General features: G+C 43.7%; 3 protein-coding genes across 7 annotated transcripts in view; 2 read left to right on the top strand and 1 right to left on the bottom strand.

The window, feature by feature from the left end:
- The window catches only part of heatr5a (HEAT repeat containing 5a), a 37,455-nt gene extending 26,242 nt beyond the window's left edge, over positions 1–11,213 (bottom strand). The window contains exons 1-10 of the mRNA XM_008277122.1: positions 11,146–11,213; positions 6,801–6,994; positions 6,504–6,715; positions 6,207–6,315; positions 5,861–6,010; positions 4,486–4,657; positions 3,195–3,355; positions 2,724–2,973; positions 2,202–2,357; positions 1,152–1,402 (exon numbers count right to left, since the gene is read on the bottom strand). Of these exons, the coding sequence (XP_008275344.1) occupies positions 1,152–1,402; positions 2,202–2,357; positions 2,724–2,973; positions 3,195–3,355; positions 4,486–4,657; positions 5,861–6,010; positions 6,207–6,315; positions 6,504–6,715; positions 6,801–6,926 (1,587 nt within the window). The 5' untranslated portion in view covers positions 6,927–6,994; positions 11,146–11,213. The remainder of the gene's footprint in view (positions 1–1,151; positions 1,403–2,201; positions 2,358–2,723; positions 2,974–3,194; positions 3,356–4,485; positions 4,658–5,860; positions 6,011–6,206; positions 6,316–6,503; positions 6,716–6,800; positions 6,995–11,145) is intronic.
- Positions 11,214–12,830: 1,617 nt separating this feature from the next.
- Positions 12,831–26,488, top strand: LOC103353926 (dehydrogenase/reductase SDR family member 13-like). 5 transcript variants are annotated; one of them, XM_008277118.1, is made up of 8 exons: positions 12,831–13,046; positions 15,515–15,614; positions 16,185–16,319; positions 16,612–16,730; positions 17,126–17,249; positions 17,424–17,655; positions 24,334–24,428; positions 24,878–26,488. In XM_008277118.1, exons 3-8 carry the CDS (start codon positions 16,193–16,195, stop codon positions 25,135–25,137), a joined length of 957 nt encoding a protein of 318 aa, XP_008275340.1. In that variant the 5' UTR covers positions 12,831–13,046; positions 15,515–15,614; positions 16,185–16,192; the 3' UTR covers positions 25,138–26,488. The 5 variants fall into 5 exon arrangements, with proteins under 5 accessions (XP_008275340.1, XP_008275338.1, XP_008275343.1 ...); XM_008277116.1 differs by lacking the exons at positions 12,831–13,046; positions 15,515–15,614 and having other exon boundaries at positions 16,134–16,319; XM_008277121.1 differs by lacking the exons at positions 12,831–13,046; positions 15,515–15,614 and having other exon boundaries at positions 16,134–16,319; positions 24,334–24,525; positions 24,878–24,970.
- Positions 13,038–15,425, top strand: hikeshi (heat shock protein nuclear import factor hikeshi). The gene has a single exon (XM_008277115.1). The coding sequence runs from the start codon at positions 13,256–13,258 to the stop codon at positions 13,847–13,849; it is 594 nt and encodes a 197-aa protein (XP_008275337.1). The 5' UTR covers positions 13,038–13,255; the 3' UTR covers positions 13,850–15,425.
- Positions 26,489–27,052: the final 564 nt, after the last annotated feature.

Genomic DNA, 27,052 nt, shown 5'->3' with positions numbered 1-27,052 from the left:
ACAACCATGAGATCAAGAATCAACTTTATGTATGTGGCACATTTTACAGCTAACACGTATAGGGTTTCACAAGAAATAACTAAGAAAAAAAGCATTAATCAAATTACAACATGGTGCAAAAAAACACCTCCATTAAAACAAAATGAACTGAAACAAACACGAACGAAAACAAAAGCGTAACAAAAACACATAAAAGCAGGAGTTTAGTGACAGAACAGGGAGCTACGACGACCACTGAGGGAGGAAAATAATAAGAATCAGCTCTTAAACTGAAAGACGTGACGATACAAAAGCACGACCAAACGTTTTGTGTCACGTTATCTGCAGTGATGTACGTTTTTCTTTTAGTAACTCTTCTCTACCGTTGAACAAAGCATTTTTGTGACATATTTTCTGACTACTTTGCTGACATTTTGGACCATTTATGGCATTTTTTGGGACAATCTCTTGATTTATTTCACCTTTTCTGGACATTTTTTCTAGATTCTAGTTATTTTTACATGTTTTGCATCCACCAAATTGGAAAATCGTGAAAAAAAAACTCCTGACAACAGAAAACTAACTGAATCAAACACTAACGACGATATCAAAGTGAAGTCCGGACACTTAAACAAACGGACAAAAGCACGAGTTCAGCAACAGAACCAGGATAGCGTGACTAGGTTCGTTTTGTCTGATTTTAGGTATTAGGTTTACTTTTTGGCCGCCGGTCCAACCCGTGGGAAGAGCTTTGGCTGTGAGCGCACCTTGAAAGCTCACCAGAAAAGCCTGAAAACCAAAGTGCACAGAGATAACTGAGATGTGGGGACTCTGCAGACAGTTTTTCAAGATTTTGGTCATGAATTGTCCTTTTTTCTAATAACCATGGAGACATCATACTCCAGCTGTTGCTCCAGATGAGTTGGACACGGTTTGCAGAACGACATTTTAGCGAGTTGTGGATTTAAAGCCGAGTTTGATGATGAGCTGTTTGACAAACCGACCCGTCTCCTAAACCAACTAACCGAATGTTAAATCCATCTATTTGTCATGAAAGAGTTTATTTGTAAAGACGTACTGGTTTGGTTAACTGTTTAATGATCTAAGTTGACCTTATACCCAACAGAACCAGGAGCCGTGACGACTCTTGTGTAAGATCTCGTGTTTCCCACCTTGCCCTTGGTGTGCGGTATCCCCAGCGGGCAGTGCTGCACCGCGGCCACCAGTGCGGCGACGGCGGCTCCGTACCCGGCCACGGCTTCGGGGGAAGACTTCAGCGACACCAGTCGCTCGGCGCAGCGGTCCAGCAGCGGGGAGCACTGGGACGGCATCGCCATGACGACGCAGCGGAGGCACCAGGCGGCAGCGAGTCGGGCCGAGGCGACGGGGTGGAGCAGGACGGAGACCACTGAGTCCAGGAGGGCTGCAGGGAGTCAGAACCAGGTGATGTTTAGATTTTATGTTCCTGCTTGAATTTGTCTCTACTGTGATGCTTCGTTTTACATCTTTTATTGGTTCTTTTCTTTAAATTTTGTTTTTTTCTCCAAGTAACTGAATCACATTGGAGGTTTTTGACAGGGAGCTGGGTCTAGTTTAGCTTCCGTCTTCTGCTACCCTGCTTGGTACCATTAATGCAGCCCACAGCACCACCTTCTGACAACACTCTCTTAGTTCAATCGTAACAACTGGACTTGCTTGAAGATGTGTCACCTCTCATCCAAGAGGCTTCGGGTCTTTTGTGGCTCGGTGTGAATGTGGGTTCCTCTTCCTGAGATCCAGCAGACCCTAACGAACCCCGTTGTGTCAGGGGGAGCGCTAACGACTCGCATAACGAGGGAGAGGAGCAACAAACCCCTAATTGAAACCCAGACTCAGGTGTTAATGTCTCCTTCAGGATATCAGTATGTGGAACTCCCAACTAGTCAGTCAGAGCTGATGAAGCCTCTTGGATGAGAGGTGGAACGTCTTCAAGGAACTCAAGCAATTAAACGATTTATCTACCAGAACAACCATGACCTGGAGGACGGAGGATCTTCACAGACACCTTCTGACAACACGACACAGATTCATGTTTATTCTCTCTGACGCAGCTCATGGAACCAAGAATAATTCACGTTTTCTTTTCATTTCATTTCATAAGCGTACTTTCCATTTGCTTCACATCCATATAGAAACAGCTAAACGAGTCCTAAACTACACAACGAGCTGCGTGAGCATCAGACCTGTGGCGGTGTCTGTGAGGAGGGGGGCGGCCGTGGATCCCAGTCCCTGGACCAGTGCTCCCAGTTCCAGCAGGCAGCAGACCAACATGTGCTGACTGGCCGAGACGTCTGCAGATGAAACTCTGGTTTCCACGTTTCCGTCGCTCAAAGCTGCGTCTGAACACAAACAGACAGAGACGCTTCATGCTGTTTCGTCCTGAACAGACGTTATTCCATAATAACGACATGTAAGGCTGAAACCAGTCGGTATTTTCATCGTTAAAACAGCAGATGAAATAATAAAAATAGTCCTGGAGGTCCGAAGCTAACCCAAAGTCTGGCTTTGTCTGGCCAAAATTTTGGATTTTATCAATGTAGAAAACAAGCAAACAAAGATTATCTTGTGGATATTAACACCTGAGACGCTGCTGAACCTGTTTGTATTTTTACAGCTTGGTGATGTTAAGTCTCGTGTTGTTTCTGTACTTGTAGACAGAACCTTCTGTGATCTATCTACTCAGTTCATTGTGTTTCTCAGCTCACCGATGGCTCGTTTCTGCGTCGCCACGACGACACAGAGCTGCTTGGCGGCATTGGTCTGAGCCTTCTCCCCCAGCAGAGAGCCCAGGGTGCTCCTCAGGATGAAGGACACGCAGCGCCGGGTCACGGCGGCGTCCACCGGCGTCTGGGTCGCCCGGCCGTGGGACGCCAGCTCCATCAGCAGCGACAGGAAGGCCGGGAAGTTGGCCTCCAGCCAGGAGCCGCCGAGGGTGGAGACAAAAACCACACAGGCCTGACGAGACGAACGGACGGGTCACATACAGAGCAGCTGGTTTGTTTTACACAAGTCATTCTGTGGTGTAGAAAGGTCTGCTGCACCCCACTAACAATCTGCTGAGTGTTTGGTGGACCGAGGCTGAACACGTCGTCACTGAGTCTCTGTGAATCAGCGGTTTGTTGGAACAGTGTCATCAAACGTCATCTTCATCGGCCGATAACTTGCTGACGACTCACCTGTGTGACTCCGATGCGGACGTCCTTGCTGACGGAGCTCGTCCCCTTCAGCATGTCGCCGCTGGTTCGGAGGAAACCGCCGCCTCCTCGCAGGAAACCCGCCGACAGCAGGTCCATCACTTCCTCCAGGGAGCTCCGCCCCTTCACGCCCTGCCTGGGGGCTGCTGGGAAACAACAAGGATGGAATCAGGCTGCGTGACTGGATTTATATCTGTTGGTACATATTTTACACACAAACATCACTACATTTCCATTTAGAAGTTAATTTTAATCTTTATTCTTTAAATCTCTGAGCTCCAAAACTTGCTGGGTTTTGGACTTTCCAATGAATGTATCATCTTTAAGGTATAATTTAAAAAAATATATATATATAAAATAAAATAATTTTTAAAAAGTAGAAAATAAATTGTAAAAAATTGAAAACAAATAATCATTATTTTATTTATTTGTCTTCATATTTTTCTGGATCATGTTTAAGGTATAATAAACAACGATTTAAAAAAAATTTAAATTTAAAATTAAAAATTAAAACAAATAAAAATCAATTATTTTCATTATTTTATTTATTTGTCTTTCTACTTTTATTAGCCTTTTCTTTTATGGATTCATCTTTGATTAATATTTCTTTATATTGCCACACTATTTATTTTTTTATTTTATTTATTCTTCTTTTTATTTCCACTCTTATTTTAATATTCTTTTCTTTATGATTTATTTTTTAATTTGGCGCTCTCACTACTCCATATTAAGGAGCCATTTCATCAGGAAAATTAACCAAATCGAAGCTTTAAACTGTGATATTAAATCAAAGTCACTTTATTCTACATGTCTCATCTTAAAAAATGAAACTAATTAATTAATTAAACTAATTAATGTGCATGTTAGCGCCGGGGCTCAACATCTGTCCTGACTATTGACACCCAGCAGTGCAGCTGTTGGTCCTGATGAACTGAATTAATCGATATTATTTGTTAAATCAGAAACAAACTGACGTGAAAAGCAGCTACGATGGAAAACATGAATTCACAGTGAAAACAAAATCGACTAAAAACTAAACAAAAAGTCATATTTTCAGATAAAAGCTGTGTCAAAATGTTGGACTTTTGTGTTGAACGAATAAAAATCAGATGCTAAAGGTGGTCAGGTTGGTTAGTTAACTGGTTAACGGGCTGCCGAGTTCCATCTGTGTGACTGGGTTCCTGAAGAACAGCGACAGTGACGCCTTTCTAAGAATTAAAAAATAAAATAAATACAGGTATGCTCTATATCTAAACCCGTTGTGGTTCCGTACCGGCGGACGGTCGCGGCTCCACGGCTGCAGCCAGCAGAGTTCCCAGCAGCTTGGCGACAGAAACTCTGACGTTGTAGTTAGAACCTTCGAAGGCTCTGAAGCACAGCGTGGCCACGTTCTCCAGCTCGCTGGTCCACAGGAACACGGCCTCCCGCTGCAGCTCCAGCAGACACTGACAGGAGCAGACACATGACGGGACAATTACTGTATTGATCCTTTTACAGGAAATTACAGCAGCTACAGTAAAAAAAAAAAAAAACACAGACAACCCCACAAGACACCCGACACGGAAGGTACACACAAAACACAAAACTAAATATACAATATGAAATATAAATAAGATAATTAAATAGGTACCCAGTGAGCATGATAGTGAACATGCTGCCAGCAACGGGGATGATTATATTCATTAATCAGTGAAGCTAAACAACTACTTGTCTTCAAAAAAAACAAAATGAACCTTTAATTTAAGTTCATGTGATTGTTTACAGCAGCACAAAATGAAATGGAAACTAAAGTTTTAACGTGCAAAACTGGAAAAATTTATAAAACAGAGGGATTAAGGGGTGCCACTATAGCTCAACTGGTCCCATGTTCAGGGGCTACAGTCCCCGACACAGAGGTCGTGGGTTCGAGTCCCGCTCATGGCTCTTTCTTGCAGGTCCTTCCCCCACTGTCCTCTCTCTCTCGACTTTCCTATCAAATAAAGGCAAAAAGGCCACAAAAATCTCAAAAAAACCCAGAGGGATTATAGTTTACATCAGTAGAGTAACTCCAAAAGAAATCCAAGTTTTCAACAAAGCCCTAAACCTGAAAAAGAGCAGCTCTGACTTCAGTCACAGCTCTGAAGTTTATAAAAATATCTCCAGTTTCACGTTTGACGAGTTTGTCAGATGACATGAAAAACCAGGGTTTTAGTTCCAGAGCAGCAGTTTGGCTAACGTGTTTCATCGTGCTGTCTGACAACACAAACGTCTGTAAATGAAAACAACTTTACTGTGAGAGCAGCTGTATGAAATGCAGTTCAGAAGTTACTGGAAGCTTCAACATTCAGGCTCTGCTCGAAGCACAAACCTAATGTTAGCTCTGAGATAAGGTGAGGTTCTCTCATGCTGCAGAAGCCTTTAGTCTGTGGAAACGTTCACCCTGAACCAAGACGCACTTTGCTGCAGTCGTTAGTCTTTAAACCTGTGGCGCTGTCGACCAGCGACTGGAACCAAAAACCACTGACGTCATAACGCAACAATCAGAAAGTAACACAGGAGGAAAAAAAACATGCAGCGACTAAAAGTGACAAGAAAACAAGAAACTCGGCACAGACGGAGCTGGATGAAACATCTGCAGGCTGATTTTTAAAGTGAAGTAATCTGATTACCTTTGCGGCGGCACAGCGTACGGCCATGGAGCGGTCTGTCAGACACGTCCTGGCCGCCTTGTAGATGTCGCGGTGGCTGGACACGGCGCTGACGCCTAACCCTCTCAGGATCTTCTCGATGCTCAGCATGATCTCGTAGCGACCCTGAGACTGAGGAGGAGGAAACCAACTCTCAGACGGAGCTCAGGCCTCGTCCACACGTAGCAGGGTGTCTCACAAAACCAAGATATCTTTCTACGATGTGGATGATATTTATAAAACCCTGCTACGTGTGGACGAGGCCTCACTCAGTCCTCTGAACCAGCTGATTCTCTCTCTGTGACCTTTATGAGCTGACCATACAAACCTCTGCGCTCTTCATGGCCTTCAGCAGATTGGAGAACGTGTCTTTGAAGGAGCCGGCGAGCATCCTGCCGAGCTGCTCGTACAGAGCGCCGAGACACGCAATGGCCGCCCTGAAACACGCAAACATCCCATCACACACCACGTGAACCAACTCTGTGATCTGAACAAACATCTGGTTCACCAGCAGGAAACACAAACTGACAGCAGCTCTGTTGTTCACGCTCATTTTGGCTCGTCTGAATGACTAAATCCTCTGTTTTCCCACCCTCCCCGCGGCCCTGAATGCATCCTGACTTACAGTCGTGTCGGGAGGCCGGACGGCGAGTCGTCTTTGCTGCGGATGATGTCATTGCACCTCTCCACCATCAAACTGGAGGGTACGGGGTCTCCCAGCCGGTACAGCAGGGCCAGGCAGTGGGCCAGCAGCCAGCGGGTCGGCGGGCCGGGGGAGCCAATCAGAACACCCGACAGCTGGTCGACGAGCCGCCGCTGGTTCTGTTTGACGTCGGCCTGAAAGGAGAGCCATCACGATGATTGTCAGAGCTTTGTTCACGGTTTACGTCCCACGTTATGATGCTGTTGATGACCGTCTCACCCGCTCAGCCGCCGGCAGCAGCTTCTTCAGGTGGTTCAGCCATTCGAAGACGAACTCGGCCCGCTGGTGCTCTCCGATCTGGCCGAGCGCCTCCTCGTTCAGGAGGAGGCTGTGAGCGCGATCCATCGGCAGACTTCCTCCTCAGCTTCAGTTGCACAGAAACCTCCCGTCCTGCTGCGACATCCTCCCAAACCCTGAGAACACAAACACAAGAGCTCAGGCCGTCTGTCCAGCAGAGTCAGACTTTGTCTGCGTAAGCCGGCTAAACAAAACCTGAATCCTGAGGCAGAGATGATGAGCATCAGATGGAGTTTATCAGCATTCGTTATTAACCTTCAGTACATCAAAGAGGACATCTGACTTGTCATGTGCCTCTTCTTCTGCACAAATGGACCAATCGTGTGGCGCCTTCTTCAGTCAACAGGATGTTTTAATGTAAAGTGATGACGAATATAAACATTTAGAGAAGCGCTGCTACTGCAAATGATGCAGGTAGAAAACTGTTAAATGTGTTTATTTATTTATTTATTTTACTGATCAATGCAGCTGATTATTGATAACCAATAGCTGCCTGTTGAAGCTGTTAAACTTCATCTATTTAAACATGACGTTGTAATGAAGGTCATTTAGGTCTGACACTGACTCGTAAGGCAGGAAGTCACTTTAATAACGGACAAATCAAAGTGAGTTAATGTGACTGAACTATTAGCTGCAGCGTAAACAGACCGAGTAGCAGATCAGGACCAAGTTAATATGACTTTTTTCCCCACTCAGTGACTCTTAATGCTTACTTCTAACATAAAGCTGCACATTGGAGCTCTGAAGCTCATTTAAACATGAACGTTCAGGTCTGACGCTGTCCCATAACGAAGGAGGCGTGGAAATGTTTCTGGACAAACCAAAGCGACGTTAGCTCTAAACCCCACAGCTCTCCAACGCAGCATCTTTTCAGCACCGTTTTGTCTTCGTGCAGCGTCCAAGTGCAGCAAATTCACGCAACACAAAACAAAACTGCTCCTCCAGACCGACACCTAAACGTAAAACTGTTCTCCTGCAGCTCTTCATGTGACATACTGTCGTGTTAACGCTGGTCTGTAGCTGTCACACATCTGAACATTTCCTTTATGTTTTGAGCCTTACTGTGCTTTTGTGATTCTTGTCCTACTTCCTTCGTGTTTAATTTGTATTCAGCTGCTGTACATTTCCCCGGTGAGGGATCAATAAAGCTCATCTTAATGTTATTTATTGATGATTCTCTGTAATAAAAATCTGCGTTCTGTTAGCTGCAGAAGCTAACTGATCATTTTAATTCTAATTATAGCCAGACAGATGAATGAACACTGATTTTCTAGCTCCGGTTTGGTCGCCTCCTGCAGATTTTAGTAATCAGGATGAATTTCTTTCTGATCGGTTACAGGAAAAAGAAAAGATCTTTCGCTTTAGGAATCAGTAGTTCGACATTTTTCACTATTTTGGACATTTGAGAGACAAAACAGGAACTCATCCACAGAGTGATCAGCAGTGACAGTAATCCGTGCTGTTAGGAGTGGATGTAGTGAGGATCACACTTTCAGGATTTCTAACTGCAGCTAGAAACCATAACTTTAGTTCAGATTGTTTAACAGCTGATCTGAGAGCCTCTACGTGAGCCCACAGACCTCCTCAGCTTCAGACATGTGCGATACTTTCTGGATAACACAGTTTTTTCTTCACCTAATGAGTTTATTTAATCCTCCTGCATCTCTGAAGGAAACCTTGTGGGGTGTTTTTGTGGGAAAACGTTGACCTCGAGGACAAACGCTGAACACAACGACCCGTTCCAGCAGCCGATAAAGGATCCGAGCTCCTCTGAGGGACTCCAGTGTTTCTGGAGCCTTTGAGAGCTAACCGAGCGGATCGGACCGGAACCAGAGAGGAAAGAACAGACGCTGGCAGGACACGTATATGAGAGACGCAGAGAGGCGGCGAGAGAGCAGCTCATGAATGATTCAGCAGCGCAGCTCCTCAGTTAAAACACTTAGGAAGGCTCTAAAAATAACCGGCTGTCCTGAAGAAAGACACAAAACGCTGCTTTAGACGGCCTGAACGGAGGAAAAAACATCCTCAGTGCAGACACACAAACACTAACACAGCCTCACAATCGGCCGAGACGAAAACAACCCACAGAGCCAACGTTTAAAGGCCGAATCCGCTCAGAAAACCAAAAGATTCACACAGAAAAACGGACAATTTCACAACATTTGTCAATAACTGTCGATTATTTTCTGGATGAATTGATCAGTTGTTTGGTCTCTAAAATGCCAGAAAATGTCAAAACTACTAAAACCTCCAAATGAATGTCGCATAACAACTGATCTGAAATCTGCAGGAGGCGACAAAATCAGAGCTAAAAAAACAACTGGACTAATTCATCTGTCTGGCTTTAAATTGGAGCTTTTTTGAATGGAGTCTGGTTTGGTGGAGGGTCAGTCAAAGGCTGCAGCTGATGTGTTCTGGTTTTTTTTCTGTTTTATTCCTCTAATTTTGCTTCTTATTCAGGACCTCATGGATGAGGGGCTGTTTTTCTTTAAATTTTACGGACATCTCTCTGCTTTAAACTGCATGACCCCTCTGGCTGTTGTTCTTTTACATATTCTGAAGCTCCATCAGGTCCTCTTGTCCTTGTGCCTGCTGTCTGTTTGATTATATTGGAAATAAATCTAAATATCCATCCATCCATTATCTATACACCGCTTAATCCTCATTAGGGTCGCGGGGGGGCTGGAGTCTATCCCAGCCAGCTTAGGGCGAAGGCAGGGGACACCCTGGACAGGTCGCCAGTCCATCACAGGGCTACACTTAGAGACAGACAACCAAGCACACTCACATTCACACCACAATTTAGAATCACCAATTAATCTCAACATGTTTTTGGACTGTGTGGGAGGAAGACGGAGAACCCGGAGAGAACCCACGCTACACGGGGAGAACATGCAAACTCCACGCAGAATCTAAATAAAATATTAAAAAGAAAAAAAAAAAGGCTGCAGCTGAAGGTTATTTTCCTCGTCAATGTTTTTGTCAATCATTTTCTGGATGAATCGATCAGTTGTTTGGTCTCTGAAATGCCAGAAAATGGTGAAAAATGTGGATCATTGTTTCCTCGAATGTCTCGTTTTGTCCAAAGATCTTCGGTTTACTGTCATAGAGAAGAAACCAGAAAATACACACATTAAAGAAGCTGCAGAATTCAGACTCAAACTAAATAACTGATTATCATCACGTTGATCAGTGACCAGCTCTGGTTTCATTGTTTTGCTCCATTTACTTTAACTTCTAGTTGTGACGCCAAGTTTTCCAAACGTCCCACATCTGTCAAGATTAAATTATGTCAAAATGACGTGCAGGATATCCTGATTATTTCCATTTACACGAGCCTCGGGTCTCAATATTTCACTGGAAGACATAAATAAAGTCTCACAGGAACTTGAAGAACAGAATCCTTGTTTAACATGAAATCTAATTACGCGCTGCATGTTAGAGCTGCAACACACAGCTTAACGTCCATCCATCAAACACTCATCATGTCTGAATAAACAGAATCCATCTGATGTCAAGAACTAACCCGGAAACATTATTGATTTGTTCTGTCTGTTTAGACTGTAATTAACATGACTGAGGGATGTGTTTTATATGCAAAAACAAAGACATTCTCTCCTGTGTATTAATGCCATGGGCTCTAGTCTGTAAAATATAACTAAATGAACTGATGCATGATAATCACATGTCCATCTTCATGTAGAGGCTGTCATCAGCCCATGCAGGTGAAACCCGCATCATAGGAGGAGAGCTGGTTATTAAAGGTAAGACTGGTGAATGAAGCTGGACTGGTTGTAACGGAGGAGCAGCTATATTCATGTAAAGGATATATTACAGCCCAGTTATCATCAAGTTAAAGCAGTGACATGAATCCAAACTTCAGCTAGAGCAAGTCCTGAGCTCGGTTTAACAGAACCAGCGGCCCAAAGCCTGACCTGACAGCTTTAATTCAGACTTACAGACTGATTATGAAGTGAATCTGTGCCGCTAACGGCTTTAATCAGCCTCCAAAAGTCGCTCGGTTCCAGAAACAAACCCAAACAGAGTCAACAAACGGAACCAAAGTGGGCTAACAGCTTCTGATATGAGCTGAAGACTCTGCAGCGTCTCCACATGAAGAAATAAAGTCCATAAAGCAGCTCCTCGGTTCCGGTTTAAAGCCCGAACTGCGGCTAACAGGCTCCGCCGCTAGCATCGGGAGGCTAACCCGGCTAGCTAGCGGGCAAAAGTTTACACACAAACCGGCACAAAAAACGGTCCCGTTTACCTGCTAGTCTCCGGTAAGAGTCGGAAATCCGCGCAGCGAAACGTCCCGCCACGAACACACGAGGAAAAAGTTTATTTCAGGCGGTTCTCAGCGTCTAAATGTCCGCAAACACACAGCGGAGCCGCAGAGACCGAACCGAACCGCTGGTGTCCAGAGAAGCAAGTCGGCGGCAACGTACAGACACACATCCGGTCACAGGTTTCACAATAAAGCTAAAACGTCATCCATAGTTGAAGGCAATACATGCACTTTAGCCACTTAATGATTCGATTAATGTTACAGGATAATAATGTTGACAATAATGACTGTCATAAAAACACAACAGAACCGCAGAAACCAACTGAGCCGCTAGTTCACTGAGAATCAAGTCGGCGGTAACACAAAAAGGAAGCATCCGGTTTGTCTTCTTCAAAATAAAATTCATAACCACGTCAACATTTTAATCAGACCAGTAATTTAATGTTAACTTAGACTGAGCAGAATAATGATAATAATATAGGTTATTCGTTTAGCTTTCAACATCAACAGGATCTAGAGATATGAAGGCAGGGACTAAGTCAAGCAGATTTTTATTTCAAATAGCAATATAACAATATATTCATTCAATCTGTCAAAGTAAACATTTTAAAGCATCCAGGTCACAAATTCCCAATATTACACAAAAGCAGGTTTAAATTTAAAGTTAGCATTCCTGAATGACATGTTAACTTCCACTGACACCTTGAACGTTGTATTTTCTGCCTGTTGGCTTTCTGTTTTGACTTGATCTTGTTTATTGTCATGATAACTTCTGCAAACCATTTTGGAGATAGCGGGAGTTTCTTCTATTTTTACAGTCGTAAAAAAAAATTAAATAAAAACAATAAATAAAAAAGGTAGATTTATGAACAATCGAACATCCGCAGGACAACAACAAAAGCACCCACGTTGTTTTTACCCAGTGTGTGGCCTGTCAGGCAGAAAGGCCCCGTTAGACAGCTGCAGTTACTTTAAATCAAATCGATAAATACTTTTGCAGTGTTGTCAGACTATTTTGCATAATTATTTTAAGTTTATTTTAATTTTATACTTGAAGTGATTTAGCATTAGGTTACAGGCGTAGATTTCAGCAGGAACACTGCTATAGAAAGCACCTTTATTTTAATGTTAATGATTATTGTTTTTCAATGTGTTTTTTTACATAAAATTGTTTTCACTAAGAATTGATGCAAAACAGAAACAAATGAGTGCATAACAATTCACCAGAATGCAGGAAATTTAAAGTGTTTGCCCTCCCTTTTATTTGTTAAATAGGAGCTACAGACTAAATGTCCTGTTCACTGTACATACTGTTGGACAACCTGAGGATTACAAGACTCTTCCTTTATTTTACAGATGTTTCTCTATTTGTAATATATATATATTTGTAAAATTAGATGGAATGAGTGACAATTCATATAAACAGGGTTGTTGGTTCTGTGACGTCACACAAACACATACAAGCAAAACAATACAAAAATAAATAAATAAATCTAGTCAAAACCATCGTGTTTGTGTTTATCTGGAAAACAACAGTAAAAAGTCCTGAAGGTAAATTCAGACCCGGATCGCTCTGCTGGAAACACACCGGGAGCTGTTTGCCTGTCAGGCCGCATAAAGGGTTCAAATCTCCCAGAGGCTCTCCAGGCGGAGCGGTCGATCTCCGAGCAGCGGATTGGGGTGGGCAGGGTCGACATGACGGACTGTACCAGAACTTTCTAACAGCCGGAGCAGCTGCTTCATGTTCGGTGCCAGAACTTTGTAGCTGTTCGGAGCAGCTGCTCCGTGTTCACGTTTAGACGTTTCTCGTTTTTGTTTTGTTTTTTTTTTGTTTTTTTTTACCGGATAAAGTCGCTCCGTGGAGGCTTCCGTGAACCCCACAGGTCGGATTCCATCCAGCTAGCAGGCTAATTTAACTACCCAGAGTCTTGACACTGTGGCTAGCGGCTAACTAACAGCTGAGCTAACTTCACTGACTGTCTACCCTGGACCGGCTTACATGAGCTAACGGCTGACTAGCAGCTGAGCTAACTTTACAGTCTGTTTACATTGGGGCTAACACGGAGCTAAGGGCTAAGCGGCGCTCAGCGGGATGTTCGGCTGCCTGGTCGCCGGCCGGTTGGTGCAGACCGACGCCGTGCAGGTCGCCTCGGACAAGTTCGTGTTCAACCTGCCGGACTACGAGAACGTGAACCACGTGGTGGTGTTCATGCTGGGCACCGTGCCGTTCCCCGCCGGGATGGGCGGCGCCGTCTACTTCTCCATCCCGGACTCGGCGAGCGGCGGCCCGGTGTGGCAGCTGCTCGGCTTCATCACCAACGACAAGCCGAGCGCCATCTTCAAGATCTCCGGGCTGAAGGCCGGGGAAGGCGGGGCGCACCCGTTCGGCGCCTCCTCCTCCGGGTCGCCCTCCGTGGCCCAGGTCGGCGTGTCGGTGGAGGCCGTGGAGCAGCTGGCCCAGCAGACCCCGGTGAGCAGCGCCGCCGTGTCCACCGTGGACTCCTTCCTGCAGTTCACCCAGAAGATGCTGGACAACTTCTACAACTTCGCCTCGTCGTTCGCCGTGTCGCAGGCGCAGATGGCGCCAAACCCTGCGGAGACCTTCATCCCGTCCAGCTGCATCCTCAAGTGGTACGAGAACTTCCAGAGGAGGATGGCACAAAACCCGACCTTCTGGAAGAACTGACCAGAACCGAGCCGGGTCAGACCAAAGACTGCAGCTCCACAGTGCCTCCAGGTCAACAAGTGCTGCACCTGCCTGAACTTTAAGACTTTAAATCAGAAAATAAACACGTGAACAGGTGGATGCCTTCATGCAGATGAACCTGTCTGAAGTCTGAGACATCTGTTAAACGGTCTGACTGACTGCTTCTCAACGTTTCAACCACATCTCATGTTTTCATTCTTTAAATCACAAGAAAATAAAGTTTCAGAGCTCACAGCACCAAAACAAACACAAAAGTTCCTGTAAAATCAACACATCAACTAAAGGACCTGCTTACTGCGTTGTTCCAGAGCTTTCACCCACACCCCAGCTGATTAAACTAATTTAGGTATGTCTCTATGGAAAGGTTTGCTTCGTGGAGCTTCTGGACCTTTCAGCTGGTATTCATCAGCGTTCAAACTCTTACCGGTGTTTTCCAGAGCTTCCGACCACATCTCACGTCCTCCTCAGAGGATGGAGTTTTCCCCTTCATCTGTTTTCAGATTTAAGCTGATTCCAGCTGCAGAGGAGGACCATGTGGTGCAACCGAAAGCTCCGGGAAAACCTGCTATACAAACCTTAGCAGAGAAACATGTTTAAATTAATTTTGACCTAATTTTCTCTCATGAAGAGGACCATGAGATGAGGTTGAAAGCTGTTTAAAAAGTCAGTAAGAGCACTGTTAAGATGAAATGTAGAAAAATGTACGTGTTAAGGAGGACCATGAGGTTCGGTTGAAAATACCAGGGAAAAAAAGCTGCAAAATGAACCTTAAGTTTGACATTTTGCCTTGTTGTTGTGTTTATGTGTGCTTTAAACATTTTGTGCACTTACTCGCTTCTGCCTGAGCTTTCAACCACATTGAACTTTGTTCCTGCAATCTGAAGGTGCCTTTACTGGCTTTATCCAGAGCTTTCAACTGCATCTCATGGTCCCCCTCTGCAGACAGCTTTTGTGTAGCTCCACTTAAATGAAATTCTGTTGGTTTGCTTTTAAAGCTCATTCAGAGTTTCCTCATTGAGGAAGACCACAGGGTGAGGCCTGCATAGGAAATTAGTAAGTTGACGTTGAGTGAAGTTCAGTCAGTCTGAACAGAAAGCAGGAAAATACTAGAGTATGAATCTGAAGTAGATGTAATAAATAAAATAAAAATGGTAAATAAATGACAAATATTACAACAGTGATGTTTGGCAGCGTGTTTCTATGTTTTAGATTTTCTTTGAACGGGAAGAAAACAGGAAGTGTCACAGCGCTCCCAAAGCCTCATGGGATCTGTAGTTGTCTGAAGTATGTCTCGTTTTTATGGATTATTATTGAACTTGTTTTTCATGCTTCATTTCTCTGATTTCTGCATCCTGCTGCAGAAAGTTTTTATTCAAAATCGATTTTGTTTAGCATAAAAATCTGAATGTGAATTATTTGGTCCAAGTAGGATTTGTGACATTTGTGTGTTTTTTTGTCTTTCATGGCGGTTGGGTTTCACATTACTTTATGTCAAGTGCAAAACGTGACAAAGTTTACTGAGAAAATAAATAAAATATTTTGAAAACATCTTTAATATTCTGACTGTCTGGATTTTGTATGTCTTTAAACCTCTGAACCAAAAAAAAAAAAAAAAACCTGAAAAGTGCTTTTTTTTCCTTGCAGGAGAGAAGAAACAGGACACGCCTGGTTCCAGACTTTCTGGTGTTCCTCAGGACTCCATACTGGGTCCTCTTACTTTTCCGTCTACAGATATTACCACGAGGTGATTTTATTCCCAAATGTGAACATTGGATAATTCTGGATGTTTTTAAGTGTTACAATTGAACACAGATGTAAGTGAAACACCTACAACCAAGTAAAAACACTATGAACAGTTGTTTGCACGTTTTATCCAAAAAAAAATATCTGAGCTTCAAATTGTGATATTTTATCAAAATGCCTTCATCCTACATGTGTTATTTCAGAAATTCTTTAAAAACAAGGTGTTTGCAGCAGATCCTGGTAGGTTCACAAAGGTCATCTGAGGACAACAGCTTGACCAGCAGGAGGCGCTGCAGCTCTGTAAACTTTTAAAACGGTGTCCTGTCTGTCTGAACATTGCGGATCATGTGCAATGCAGCAGCTGTCACAGTTTTCTAGTTTAGCTTTTACACCAAACAGACTAAACTAACTCCTGCTGCTCTGCGTTCAGCCTGTAAACTGTGATCTGATCAGAGTTTGAAGGATGACTAGTGTGAGGAGGAGCTCAGAGGAGGAGCTCCAGTCCAACAAGTTTCACAACATTTGCAGCAGAGAGCAGTTGATAAGCAGGATTCCTTCTTTCCGTCTGCAGAGTGAACAATGCTGCTGCTGCTGCTGTTTGGAGCTCTGTCGGTCGGAGGATATTTCCTTCTGCACATGACTGTTCTGAAACTTCCCAGATGTAAAAGTGCTGCAAAGCTTCACGGGAAAACAGCCGTCGTCACCGGTGAGTCGACAGCCACAGACTGACACTGTAAACGGTCTGTTTGAGAGGCAATAAAAGGACCAGGAAGCAACGCAAACCGACTACAAAAAGACACAAAACCCATACAAACAGAAGCAAAATAAGTCAACCTCAAACACATGCAAAATGACCACAAAGAGATTAAAAAAAAAAAAAAAAAACTCTGAATGTTTTGTATAAAATTTCATGGAAATCCCTCCAAAAGTCTGTGTTTCAGTCTAGAGCTCAGAGACAGACTGACTGACCGAAGGCAAAACTGTGTTTGTCTGTCCAGGAGCGAACACCGGCATCGGTAAGACCACAGCGATGGACCTGGCCAGGAGGGGGGCCAAGGTGATCCTGGCCTGCCGGGACAGACGGAGAGCTGAAGCTGCCGTCCAGGAAATTATCCAGGTAAAGACGAACACAGAGTTTCTGATCCCAGACAGCAGGAGAGAAGAAACAGGACACGACTGGTTCGTCAGGGCTCCATACTGGGTCCTCTTACTTTTCTGTCTACAGGTGTTACCACGAGGTGATTTTATTCCAGAATGTGCAAAAATGTGATAACTCTGGATGTGTTTTAATTGTTAAAATTGAACACAGATGAAACTGATTGTTTGTAATGTTCAGAGTGATAAATCAGTAAATCAAAACAAATTAGAGAAAAAAAATACATTTCTTCTTATTTCTACATTTTTTCTGAAAATGTGAAAGATACTTAAGTTTAGAAAAACAACAACAACAACAACAACAACAACAACAATGAAGTGTTGCATCATTAACTACAGCATTGTAACCCTTATCAGGAAACAGGGAACCAGCAGGTGATCTTCATGCAGCTCGACCTGGCCAGTCTGCAGTCAGTTCGTTCCTTCGCCGATAACTTCCTGAAGTCCGAGTCCAGGTTGGATCTGCTCATCAACAACGCAGGTCGGAACTCCTGATGGAATATACAGTGATGCTGCTTTGTTCTCACAATAATGGTGGGAAGATCTGTTTGCTCGGTTTATGATGTGTTGTTTCACATCTGTATTTCTTCTGGGGGGTTCGATCTGTTAGGAAAGTTGCATTTTCATGTCAGTTTATCTTTCCTGGTGCCCTCAGGTCTGATAGCTGATGGAAAGACAGAAGACGGCTTCGGGATGATCTTCGGCATCAACCACCTGGGTCACTTCCTGCTGACAGTGTTGCTGTTGGACCGGCTGAAGGCCAGCGGGCCGAGCCGTGTGGTGAACGTCTCCTCCAGTGGCTACAAGCTAGGCAAACTGGATTTTAACTGCCTGACAACCCACAGAGATTTGGCTTTGGGTAGCAGCTACGTCCAGCTCTTCCAGAAGTACTGCCACAGCAAACTGTGCAACATCCTGTTCACCTACGAGCTCGGCAAGAGGCTGCAGGGCTCTGACGTCACCTGTTACAGCCTCCATCCCGGTCAGTGGTCGACTTACACATCGGATGTTTGCATGTAACCTCTATCATCTGCACCATCTTTACTTTGGAAGCCAATGGACAAACTTACTAGGTTACTTTTGTGACAGTTTGACATAAAATGACCACAAGCAGACTCAAAATGAAGCCAAAGAGATTAAATATGACCACAAATAGACAAAAGACAACCTCAAAGAGACACAAAAGACCACAAGCAGACACAAAACTACCACAAAGAGGCACAAAACAACCTCAAACAGACAGAATGAGCACAACAAAATGCAAAACTACCAAAAAAAGAAGCGAAACAACTACAAAGATACGCAAGACCCCCTTAAATAGATGGAAACCGACCACAAAGAGACACCTTTCTACCTGTAAATTCATAAGAAAGGACCACCGTCAATGAGATGAGATGATGCAAGTTAGAGCAAGTGAGAAATGAAGCAGCGGCCTTGTGGACAGGAAGTTACCTTATAGGTTGGTGCCTCAACACCCAACGAAGGTGGTTGCTCTACTGCAGTTATGGAGCAGTGAGACACTGGTGTCCCAGAGCCCGTCATGGAAGTGTACAATCGCTGAAATGACAGAACAGAGGAAAGGAAAACTGGTATCCTGGTGCCAGAAACTTAGGCAGGAGATTACTGATGTAGAAGGATAGAGGCAAGTGAAACTGGCATCCCGAAGTCAATGATGCAATCAGAAGATTGACGTGGCCGATAGGGGTGGAAGAAATATGAGCAGCAGATTGTTGACAAGTGAAATGTCAAAACAGACCAGAAAGAGACACAAAAACATCACAAACACAAAACCCTCAGAAAGAGATGCCTTCCTACCTGTAACTTAACATTTCCTCTTCTCTCTCCAGGACCCATCACCACAGCGATATTTCGGAGCTCTGGCTGGTGGAGCCTCCTCATCGCGCCCCTGGTCTTCCTCTTCTTTGTGGATGCCGACTCTGGAGCCCAGACCAGCCTCTACTGTGCCCTGGAGCCAGGCATCGAGCACCTCAGCGGACGCTACTTCACTAAGTGCGGCCCGGTGCTCAGCATCGAGCCGAAGGCAAGGGATGACGCCGCCGCCAAGAAGCTGTGGGAGCTCAGCGAGAGTTTCTGTGGCCTGTAGGAGAACCAGGCCTGAAACCAGACATCTGGTTTTAATCCGTTTTTAACCATTCATCAAGAAGTTCAACTGAAAAGCTTTGTCACATGTTCACATGTTGTTTCAATGTGAATCAAGCAGCTCATTGACCTAAAGTAACATCTGCACCAAACAAATGCAGTTTTCAGGATTATCAGCAGCTTTAAAGCTACGACATGAAGTGTAAAGTGTGTCAGGGCTTCCACTGTTTTGTTGGGAATAAAAACATCTTCCAACCACCAGTGTTTTATCGAGTGTATCATGAGGACATTCAAGAGTATTCAACTCTTTTTACTGAAAATATTTTTTAAAAAAAGGTCCAATATTGTCCCTTTTTCAGGAAATTGTCAAAGTCTCACATGTCCCAGGATGTGTCTTTGAGTGTTTCAGGCTGAAAATCGAACCTTGGTTTCACCGTGACTGTAGAACTCCTGGCTTTAGTTCTGTTCTCAACAGTTTCTGACCTGCCCCCTTCAGGAAGAAGACTCTCTGCATCCATGATTATGGCTATAAAATCGATATTTTAGCTGCAGAGGAGCAGATGGAAATGAAGTGGCAGCTGGTTAACATGTCGTATGAATGAGTTTGAGTCACGGTTTTATTTTGTCCATTCAGTTTATGTGAGCAGGAGAGAAGCTGCCAGATGGAAACAGCTGCTGGTTTTAGGTTGACCTGCAGCACAACAGGTGACGTGAACACTCAGTAACCCATCTAGGCCTTGCTCAATGGTTTAAATGTAAGCTTCCACAGAGCTCTGATGTGTAGGTAGGCCATCAAAGATAATTCAAGATAAGCTTTATTTGTCACATACACATTTATACACGGCACAATGTGCAGTGAGATGTGTTTTGTACCAGCATCCAGTTTCAATAAAAAGAAAAATAGAGAGAGAAAAAAAAAGCAAAAATAAGTGTTCAAGAAATATATATACTTAATGTATATACACACATGTATACAAACACATAAATAAATCAAATACATAAAGCAAATGCAATACTGTTATGGTACATAAGGTGCATGTGTAAAAGGTGCCTGTGTGTATTGCACAGTCCGGTTTTAAAGCTCAGAGGTGAGCCAACGGACGGCCTGAGGGAAGAAACTCTTCCTCATCCTCTCAGTTCCAGTCTTTAGGCAGCGATAGCGTCGGCCTGACAGCAGCAGGGAGAAGAGAGAGTTTCCAGGATGGCCTTGCTTCTTCAGGATCTTCACTGCCCTTGACTTGCACCGTTGGGTGTAGATGTCCTATTGGTTGGGGAGGATGGATCTGACGGTCCGCTCAGCGGAACGGACCACCCTCCTCAGGACCAAGAAGTCCTGCTGGATGCAGCTGCCCATCCAAGTGGTGATGCTCCCACATCACTTACTTCATTAATTAGCTGCATTTGATGCACAGCATGCTTAGACTAAGGATCTTCTGCTTGTTGGAGGGACACCGCCATTGATAGACCAGTAATCCACTGGGTGGTCACTTCCTCAGATGCTGGCAGTGCATGAAGACTCGTGAGTTCACTCTTGCAGTCAACAGCAGAACATTTGGTGAGTTTTTCTTGTAGCTGAGACATTCTAGAGTTCACAGAAGCTAAATCAACGTCAGAGACAGAAAACGACAACAAAAAGACACAAAATGGCCACAAAGCAACTCAAAACTAGCATGAAGTGACACAAACTGACAACAAAGCTACGGTGGCTGGGGAGTGCAAAACAAATGTACAAGTGGTGAAACACTTTTACAAGTAAAATCAACTGGAGAGGGAATGTGCCAACTCTGGGACTGAACCGGAAGTGGTAACAGGGAGCAACCAATAAGAGTTGTTGTTATTTCTGGAGTTCCTGGTGGAGGATGTTTTGATGTTTGCAACTGGGCTGACTCCACTCCCCCCTTCTGGCTTGGAACCACTGCCACGAATAGAGTCCCTGGATGACTCTCCATTCCCAACAGCAAATACATGTTCCAACCTGTTGAAAGTACCATTCCTAGATTCATACAGTGTGTTTAGGTCACAAATGGATCCAAAATAGTGCAGGATTTGGCTGCTTATAAGCCACGTGACTGGAAGACCACCAGAGCGTGGGCTTTAAAAATGTTGTTTGCTATCATATCTAATATATCTGATGCACTGCTGCAGCATGTCTGGTCCTTCCATCTGGTCTGCACCATTTAAAAATTCTTAAGACCGACCACATGGAAAACAAAACCGTTAATCGGCTCATGTGTGTGCCACAAAACGGACAAACCATCACTCGGTCGCTGTCTGTCTTTGGTCACCATGAACTCCATAAATGACAGCAACAGCTCTTATTGGCCGCTCCCTGTTACCTATTCCAGTTCAGGCCTAGAGTTGGTACGTTCCCTTTCCAGTTGATTTTACTTGTAAAAGTGTTTCGCCAGTTGAAAATTTCTATTGCACTTCTCGGCCACCGTACAAAGTGACACAAAACAAACTCAAACACACACAAAACCACAACAAAGAAATGTGAAAACCACAGTTTTAGGAGCAGTCAGCCAGCAGGTGGCGCTGCAGCTCTTCCCAGCTCTGACAGCATCCTGTCTGTCTGCAGCAGGCTGATAATGTGGACAAGCAGCTGCTAATCAGCAGTAATCAGGTCAGAGTTCGGAGTCTGAAGGCAGCAGTTTGAGGGGCTGGTTCTGAGGTCTGAGTGCGTAGATCAGCTGATACCATCCAACTGTTACACAACCGTCCACAGCAGCTGACCAGCACACGCTCCTGATTCAGTCTCTGCTGTCTGAACAATGCTGCAGCTGCTGCTGTTTGGAGCTCTGTCAGTCGGAGGGTATTTCCTTCTGCACATGACTGTTCTGAAGCTTCCCAGGTGTAAAAGTGCTGCAAAGCTTCACGGGAAAACAGCCGTCGTCACCGGTGAGTCGACACTTTGAACAGTCTGTTTACAGCCAGAGGAGCTGCTGCACATGTGCAGAGCGGAGTCTCTGCAACCAGACCACCTGCTCTGTGCTGAAATGAACGTTTCACTCCAAGAGGGACGATAAATTACTGAATGAACAACATGCTGTACTGAAGGAGACTTGAAACTACTGACTGAGACCATAAACTGAAGAGGAAAATGTTCACTGAATCTACTCTGTACAGTCAGACTCCCTTGTTCCACCAGAGGAGTCGCCATCTGCTGGCTGTTGGACAGAATGCAGGTTTAAGGCTTCACCTTCATCTTCAATAAACAGATTAGGTTTACTGCTAACGGGCAAATATTAGCATCAAAGTCCGACTGAGGTTGATGAAAGTTCTGCAGGTTCGCAAGTGTCGGACACATAGATCGTTCTAACAGTTCATCCTGGGAGGAACATGAATGTCTGCACCACATTTCATCACAACACATTCAGCAGTTTCATTGAGAAACATAATTATCAACCTCATGGTGGCGCAGGACGGAATGGCAGGGCATCATTACAGTTAGCAGGATTCATCGTCTCAACATTTTGTGTAAAATTTAATTTGAATCCATGAAAAAATAGGTAATATTTAGGTCGAAGGTAGAAAATATGTTCTGCCTTCTTCACCAGCATAAGCAAGACCAAAGCAATCAATCATCTACACTGTTTACGTGACAGAAACCCATACAAGGAAATCCTCAAGAAGTAAATGAAAAACTCTGATGAACAAAGAGGCACAAAATCAGACATGCAAAGCAATCAAACACAAAACAACGTCACAGACACACTAAAGGACCACAAAACCACACAAGACAACCATGACCAGATACAAAACAAGGTCATAAAGACACAAAACAACCTCAGATAGACACAAAATGACTCCAAAGAGACATAAAACAACCACAAAGTGACACAATACGACTCCAAAGATATGAAACAGCCTCAAACAGACACAAAACTACCACAAAGAGACAAAATAACCAAAAAGAGATTAAAAAACAACCTCAAAAGACACACAAAAAAAATGACATTCAAAACCATCACAATGGGCAAGATTTATCCTCTGGGAACCATGAATGTTTAATAAATTTCATGGAAATCCATCCAAAAGTCTGTATTTCAGTCTAGAGCTCAGAGACAGACTGACTGACCGAAGGCAAAACTGTGTTTGTCTGTCCAGGAGCGAACACCGGCATCGGTAAGACCACAGCGATGGACCTGGCCAGGAGGGGGGCCAAGGTGATCCTGGCCTGCCGGGACAGACGGAGAGCTGAAGCTGCTGTCCAGGAAATTATCCAGGTAAAGACGAACACAGAGTTTCTGATCCCAGACAGCAGGAGAGAAGAAACAGGACACGACTGGTTCGTCAGGGCTCCATACTGGGTCCTCTTACTTTTCTGTCTACAGATGTTACCACGAGGTGATTTTATTCCAGAATGTGCAAAAATGTGATAACTCTGGATGTGTTTTAATTGTTAAAATTGAACACAGATGAAACTGAAACATCTCAAACCAAGTAAAAACACTATGAACAGCTGTTTGAGTGCACGTTTTATGAGGAATTCTAAGTGTTGTTACATTGTTTGTAATGTTCAGATTGAATCTAATAAATCAGCAACTTGAAACATATTACAGGGGAAAAAATACATTTCTTCTTATTTCTACATTTTTCTGAAAATGTGAAAGATACCTAAGTTCATAAAAACAACAACAATCAGCAGTATTATCGTTGCATTATTAACGACAGCATGACCGTGGTTTCAGACTTTCTGGTGTTCCTCAGGACTCCATACTGGGTCCTTTTTCTTTTCGATCTATAAATGTTGCCACAAGGTGATTTTAATCCCAAACATGCGGAATTGGATCATCCTGAGTGTCTTTTCTCTTCTTAAAGTTTGATGTAGGTTACGGAAGCCGAGAGCGGTCGTTTTCCGCTACTGTTCTTTCTTCGCCGTTTTCTCGAGATAAAGAGTTAATTATCTCTCATTAAGCGCCCGAGAAAAATCGAAAATCGAAAAAATGGCGTTTAAAAAAATGTGCAGCCATGACCGCTCTCGGCTTCCGTAGTAGGTGAAACCAAAATGCATTTTATTTGTAACCCTTATCAGGAAACAGGGAACCAGCAGGTGATCTTCATGCAACTCGACCTGGCCAGTCTGCAGTCAGTTCGTTCCTTTGCCGACAACTTTCTGAAGTCCGAGTCCAGGTTGGATCTGCTCATCAACAACGCAGGTCAGTTCTCTGTCCTCTGATCTTTACCCCGGGGGGGGGCTTTATGTGTTTTTAATAGTGTTTTCTGTCTTCAGGCCTCATGACCAGTGGACAGACAGAGGACGGCTTCGGGATGATCTTCGGCGTCAACCACCTGGGTCACTTCCTGCTGACGGTGTTGCTGTTGGATCGGCTGAAGGCCAGCGGGCCGAGCCGTGTGGTGAACGTCTCATCCAAAGCCTACAAGTCGGGGAAAGTGGATTTTAACTGTCTGACGACTCACAAAGCTTTGGCGCTGGGCACCAACAGTATTCAGCTCCTCGAGAGGTACTGCCACAGCAAACTGTGCAACATCCTGTTCACCTACGAGCTGGCCAAGAGGCTGCAGGGGTCCGACGTCACCTGTTACAGCCTCCATCCCGGTCAGTGGTCGACTTACACATCGGATGTTTGTAACTTCTGTCATCTGCACGATCGTTACTTGGGAAGCCAATGCCAAGAAAATCCCAAGATGTTTAAGTAAACTTAAACTTTTTAGGTTACTTTTGCAGCATTTTGACACAAAACACTCACAAACAGACTCACAAAGACAATAGAAAGTCAAAATGTCCACAAACACATAAACCACCACAAAGACACTCAAAATGACGACAAAGAGCCACAGAATTACCACAAATAGATGCAAAACACCCACAAGCAGACGCACAATGACCATAAAGACAGACACGTCGAAAGAGACACAAAACGGATACAGAACAACCAAAAAGAGACTTAAAACAACTACAAACAGATACAAAACAACCACCAAGAGACACAAAACGGTCCTAGCTGTAAACTTAACACACCTGAACGTTTCCTCTTCTCTCTCTAGGGTTCATTAAGACGGAGATCGGTCGCTACGCTAGTTTCTGGTGGAGGCTCTTCATCACTCCTCTCATCTTCCTGTTCGCTGTGGATGCCGACTCTGGAGCCCAGACCAGCCTCCACTGTGCCCTGGAGCCAGGCATCGAGCACCTCAGCGGACACTACTTCACCCAGTGTGCCCCGGTGCTCAGCATCGAGCCGAAGGCGAGGGACGACGCCGCTGCCAAGAAGCTGTGGGAGCTCAGCGAGAGTTTCTGTGACCTGTAGGAGAACCAGGCCTGAAACCAGACATTTGGTTTCATTCCTGCTGATGTAACCCTCACATGTCCATTTAAAATCACACGCAGGACCTTAAAGACAAGATGTTTGCAGGAATTAAAACATGATATATTAACATTACGTTCCACTTTCTACATTTCTACATTTTGAGCCTGAGTATAACTACCAACTCTTCATTATTTTCAGTATTTTACAATACATTTTAAAAAAGCACAAAATGAATTACTTTCCTTTAGGTCCCTTTTAGGACCTTAAAGAAAAAACTGTCCTTGACTTAAAAAACTTCCATAAAAATATCATATATTCATATTATTTTCCACTTTGTTGGGTTCATCCATCCTGATTACAACTGGCAAAAACAAACAAACAAACAAAAAAAACGAACACTGAAAGAAATTATTTTCCATATAAGTGCTAATTGGAACAATTACACTTAAAGACAAAAACATCGTCGACCAAGAAACCGCCAGAATACCAGCCCGATCATAACCATCAAATGTTCATTAATTTTCAGGATTTTAATATGAAAAAATAACACAAATGAGGTATTTTCTATACAAGTGCTGGATTTTGATGATATGATCACAGCTTCGGATGTGTCAGCAGTTCAACACCTTTGATTTTGATGCATAATTATTTTTTGTGAGGTGTCAGATTAAAAAAAAAACACACAAAAAAACAAGAAAAAAAAACTCAAAGAAGTAGGACCTTAAAGACTAAAATGTCCTCAACCACAAAACAAAACAAAGTGCAGTCAGATACAAAAAGAAGTCATGTTAAGACCTTAAAGACTGTGTTTGTAAAAAATAATAATAAAAAATCTCTATGAAAAGAAAATAAAGTAATAATTTAAAACAAATCTCTGTGTGTATATTATTTTGTCTGGGATATGTCAGTTTATTTACATGAGGGCAATTGTTTGTTTTTATAAATTAAAAAACAAACAGGAAATGAATTATTTTCCACATAAGATGTGAAAAGTGGTTAATGGGTTTTTCTGGTGACATTTTTGTCTTTAAGGTCCTCAGTGTGACTTTCTTTGTGTGCTATTAGTGTGTTATTGAGATATTACTGATAGGAACTCAAGTTGAAGTGTCAAGATTCCTCCCAAAATGACACCTTTTCCAAACGTAACCACCTGCTTTAACATAGTCAAACGATTTTTAAAAAGTTAATAAAAAGGACAAAAGTGTCTCTGAGGTCATGTACACGTTGTTTAGTGTTTGAGTTGAAGCCGTTGAAGTGATTCTGTGTTTACGTGTTTTTACAGCTTAACTAGAAGAATGAAAACCAGAGCTTTATACCAACACCATCCTAATAAATACCACTGTCTAATGTACTGTTTATGTTCACATGTATGAGGAAATATTTTTCATTCTCATAAGTATGTCCCAAACTACAAGCAAAACACGAGTTATGAACTCAGAAGTTTACATCCACTGTATAATAAGACATAAAACCTTTTTTTTCTCCTCAGCGTCTGACATTAAATCAGACGAAATGTTTCCTGTTTCAGGTCAGTCAGGATCATCAACATTATTTCTATTTGCTAAACAACAGAGCAATGAGAGAGAGAATTTTTTTTAGTACTTTCTTCAGATACTCCTGAGTGCCGTTGTTAGGGTTCGTCAAGCCAGACCTCCGGAAGGTATCCCGGGTATGTTGACCTCGCTTTGTAGTCCAGGCCCCAGGGCTTTGTGATGGCCGCTCCACAACACTGACTCTGTTGTGCTGAAGCCTCTCTGTAGCTAATCTGGCGCTATGCTGAGGGTCATTGTCCATCTGAAGACCCATTAGTGCCCAAGCTTTAACTTCCTGCTGCATGATGCTGCCACCCCCGTGCTTCACAGCTGGGATGGTGTTCTCAGGCTTCAAGCTTCCTCCATTTTCCTCCAGATGTACC

Source organism: Stegastes partitus, unplaced genomic scaffold (genome assembly GCF_000690725.1).
Source record: "Stegastes partitus isolate 25-593 unplaced genomic scaffold, Stegastes_partitus-1.0.2 Scaffold89, whole genome shotgun sequence".
Taxonomy (NCBI): Eukaryota; Metazoa; Chordata; class Actinopteri; family Pomacentridae; genus Stegastes; species Stegastes partitus.
The sequence above is the reverse complement of the archived record's forward strand: the minus strand, read 5'-3'. Positions and strand labels throughout refer to the sequence as shown.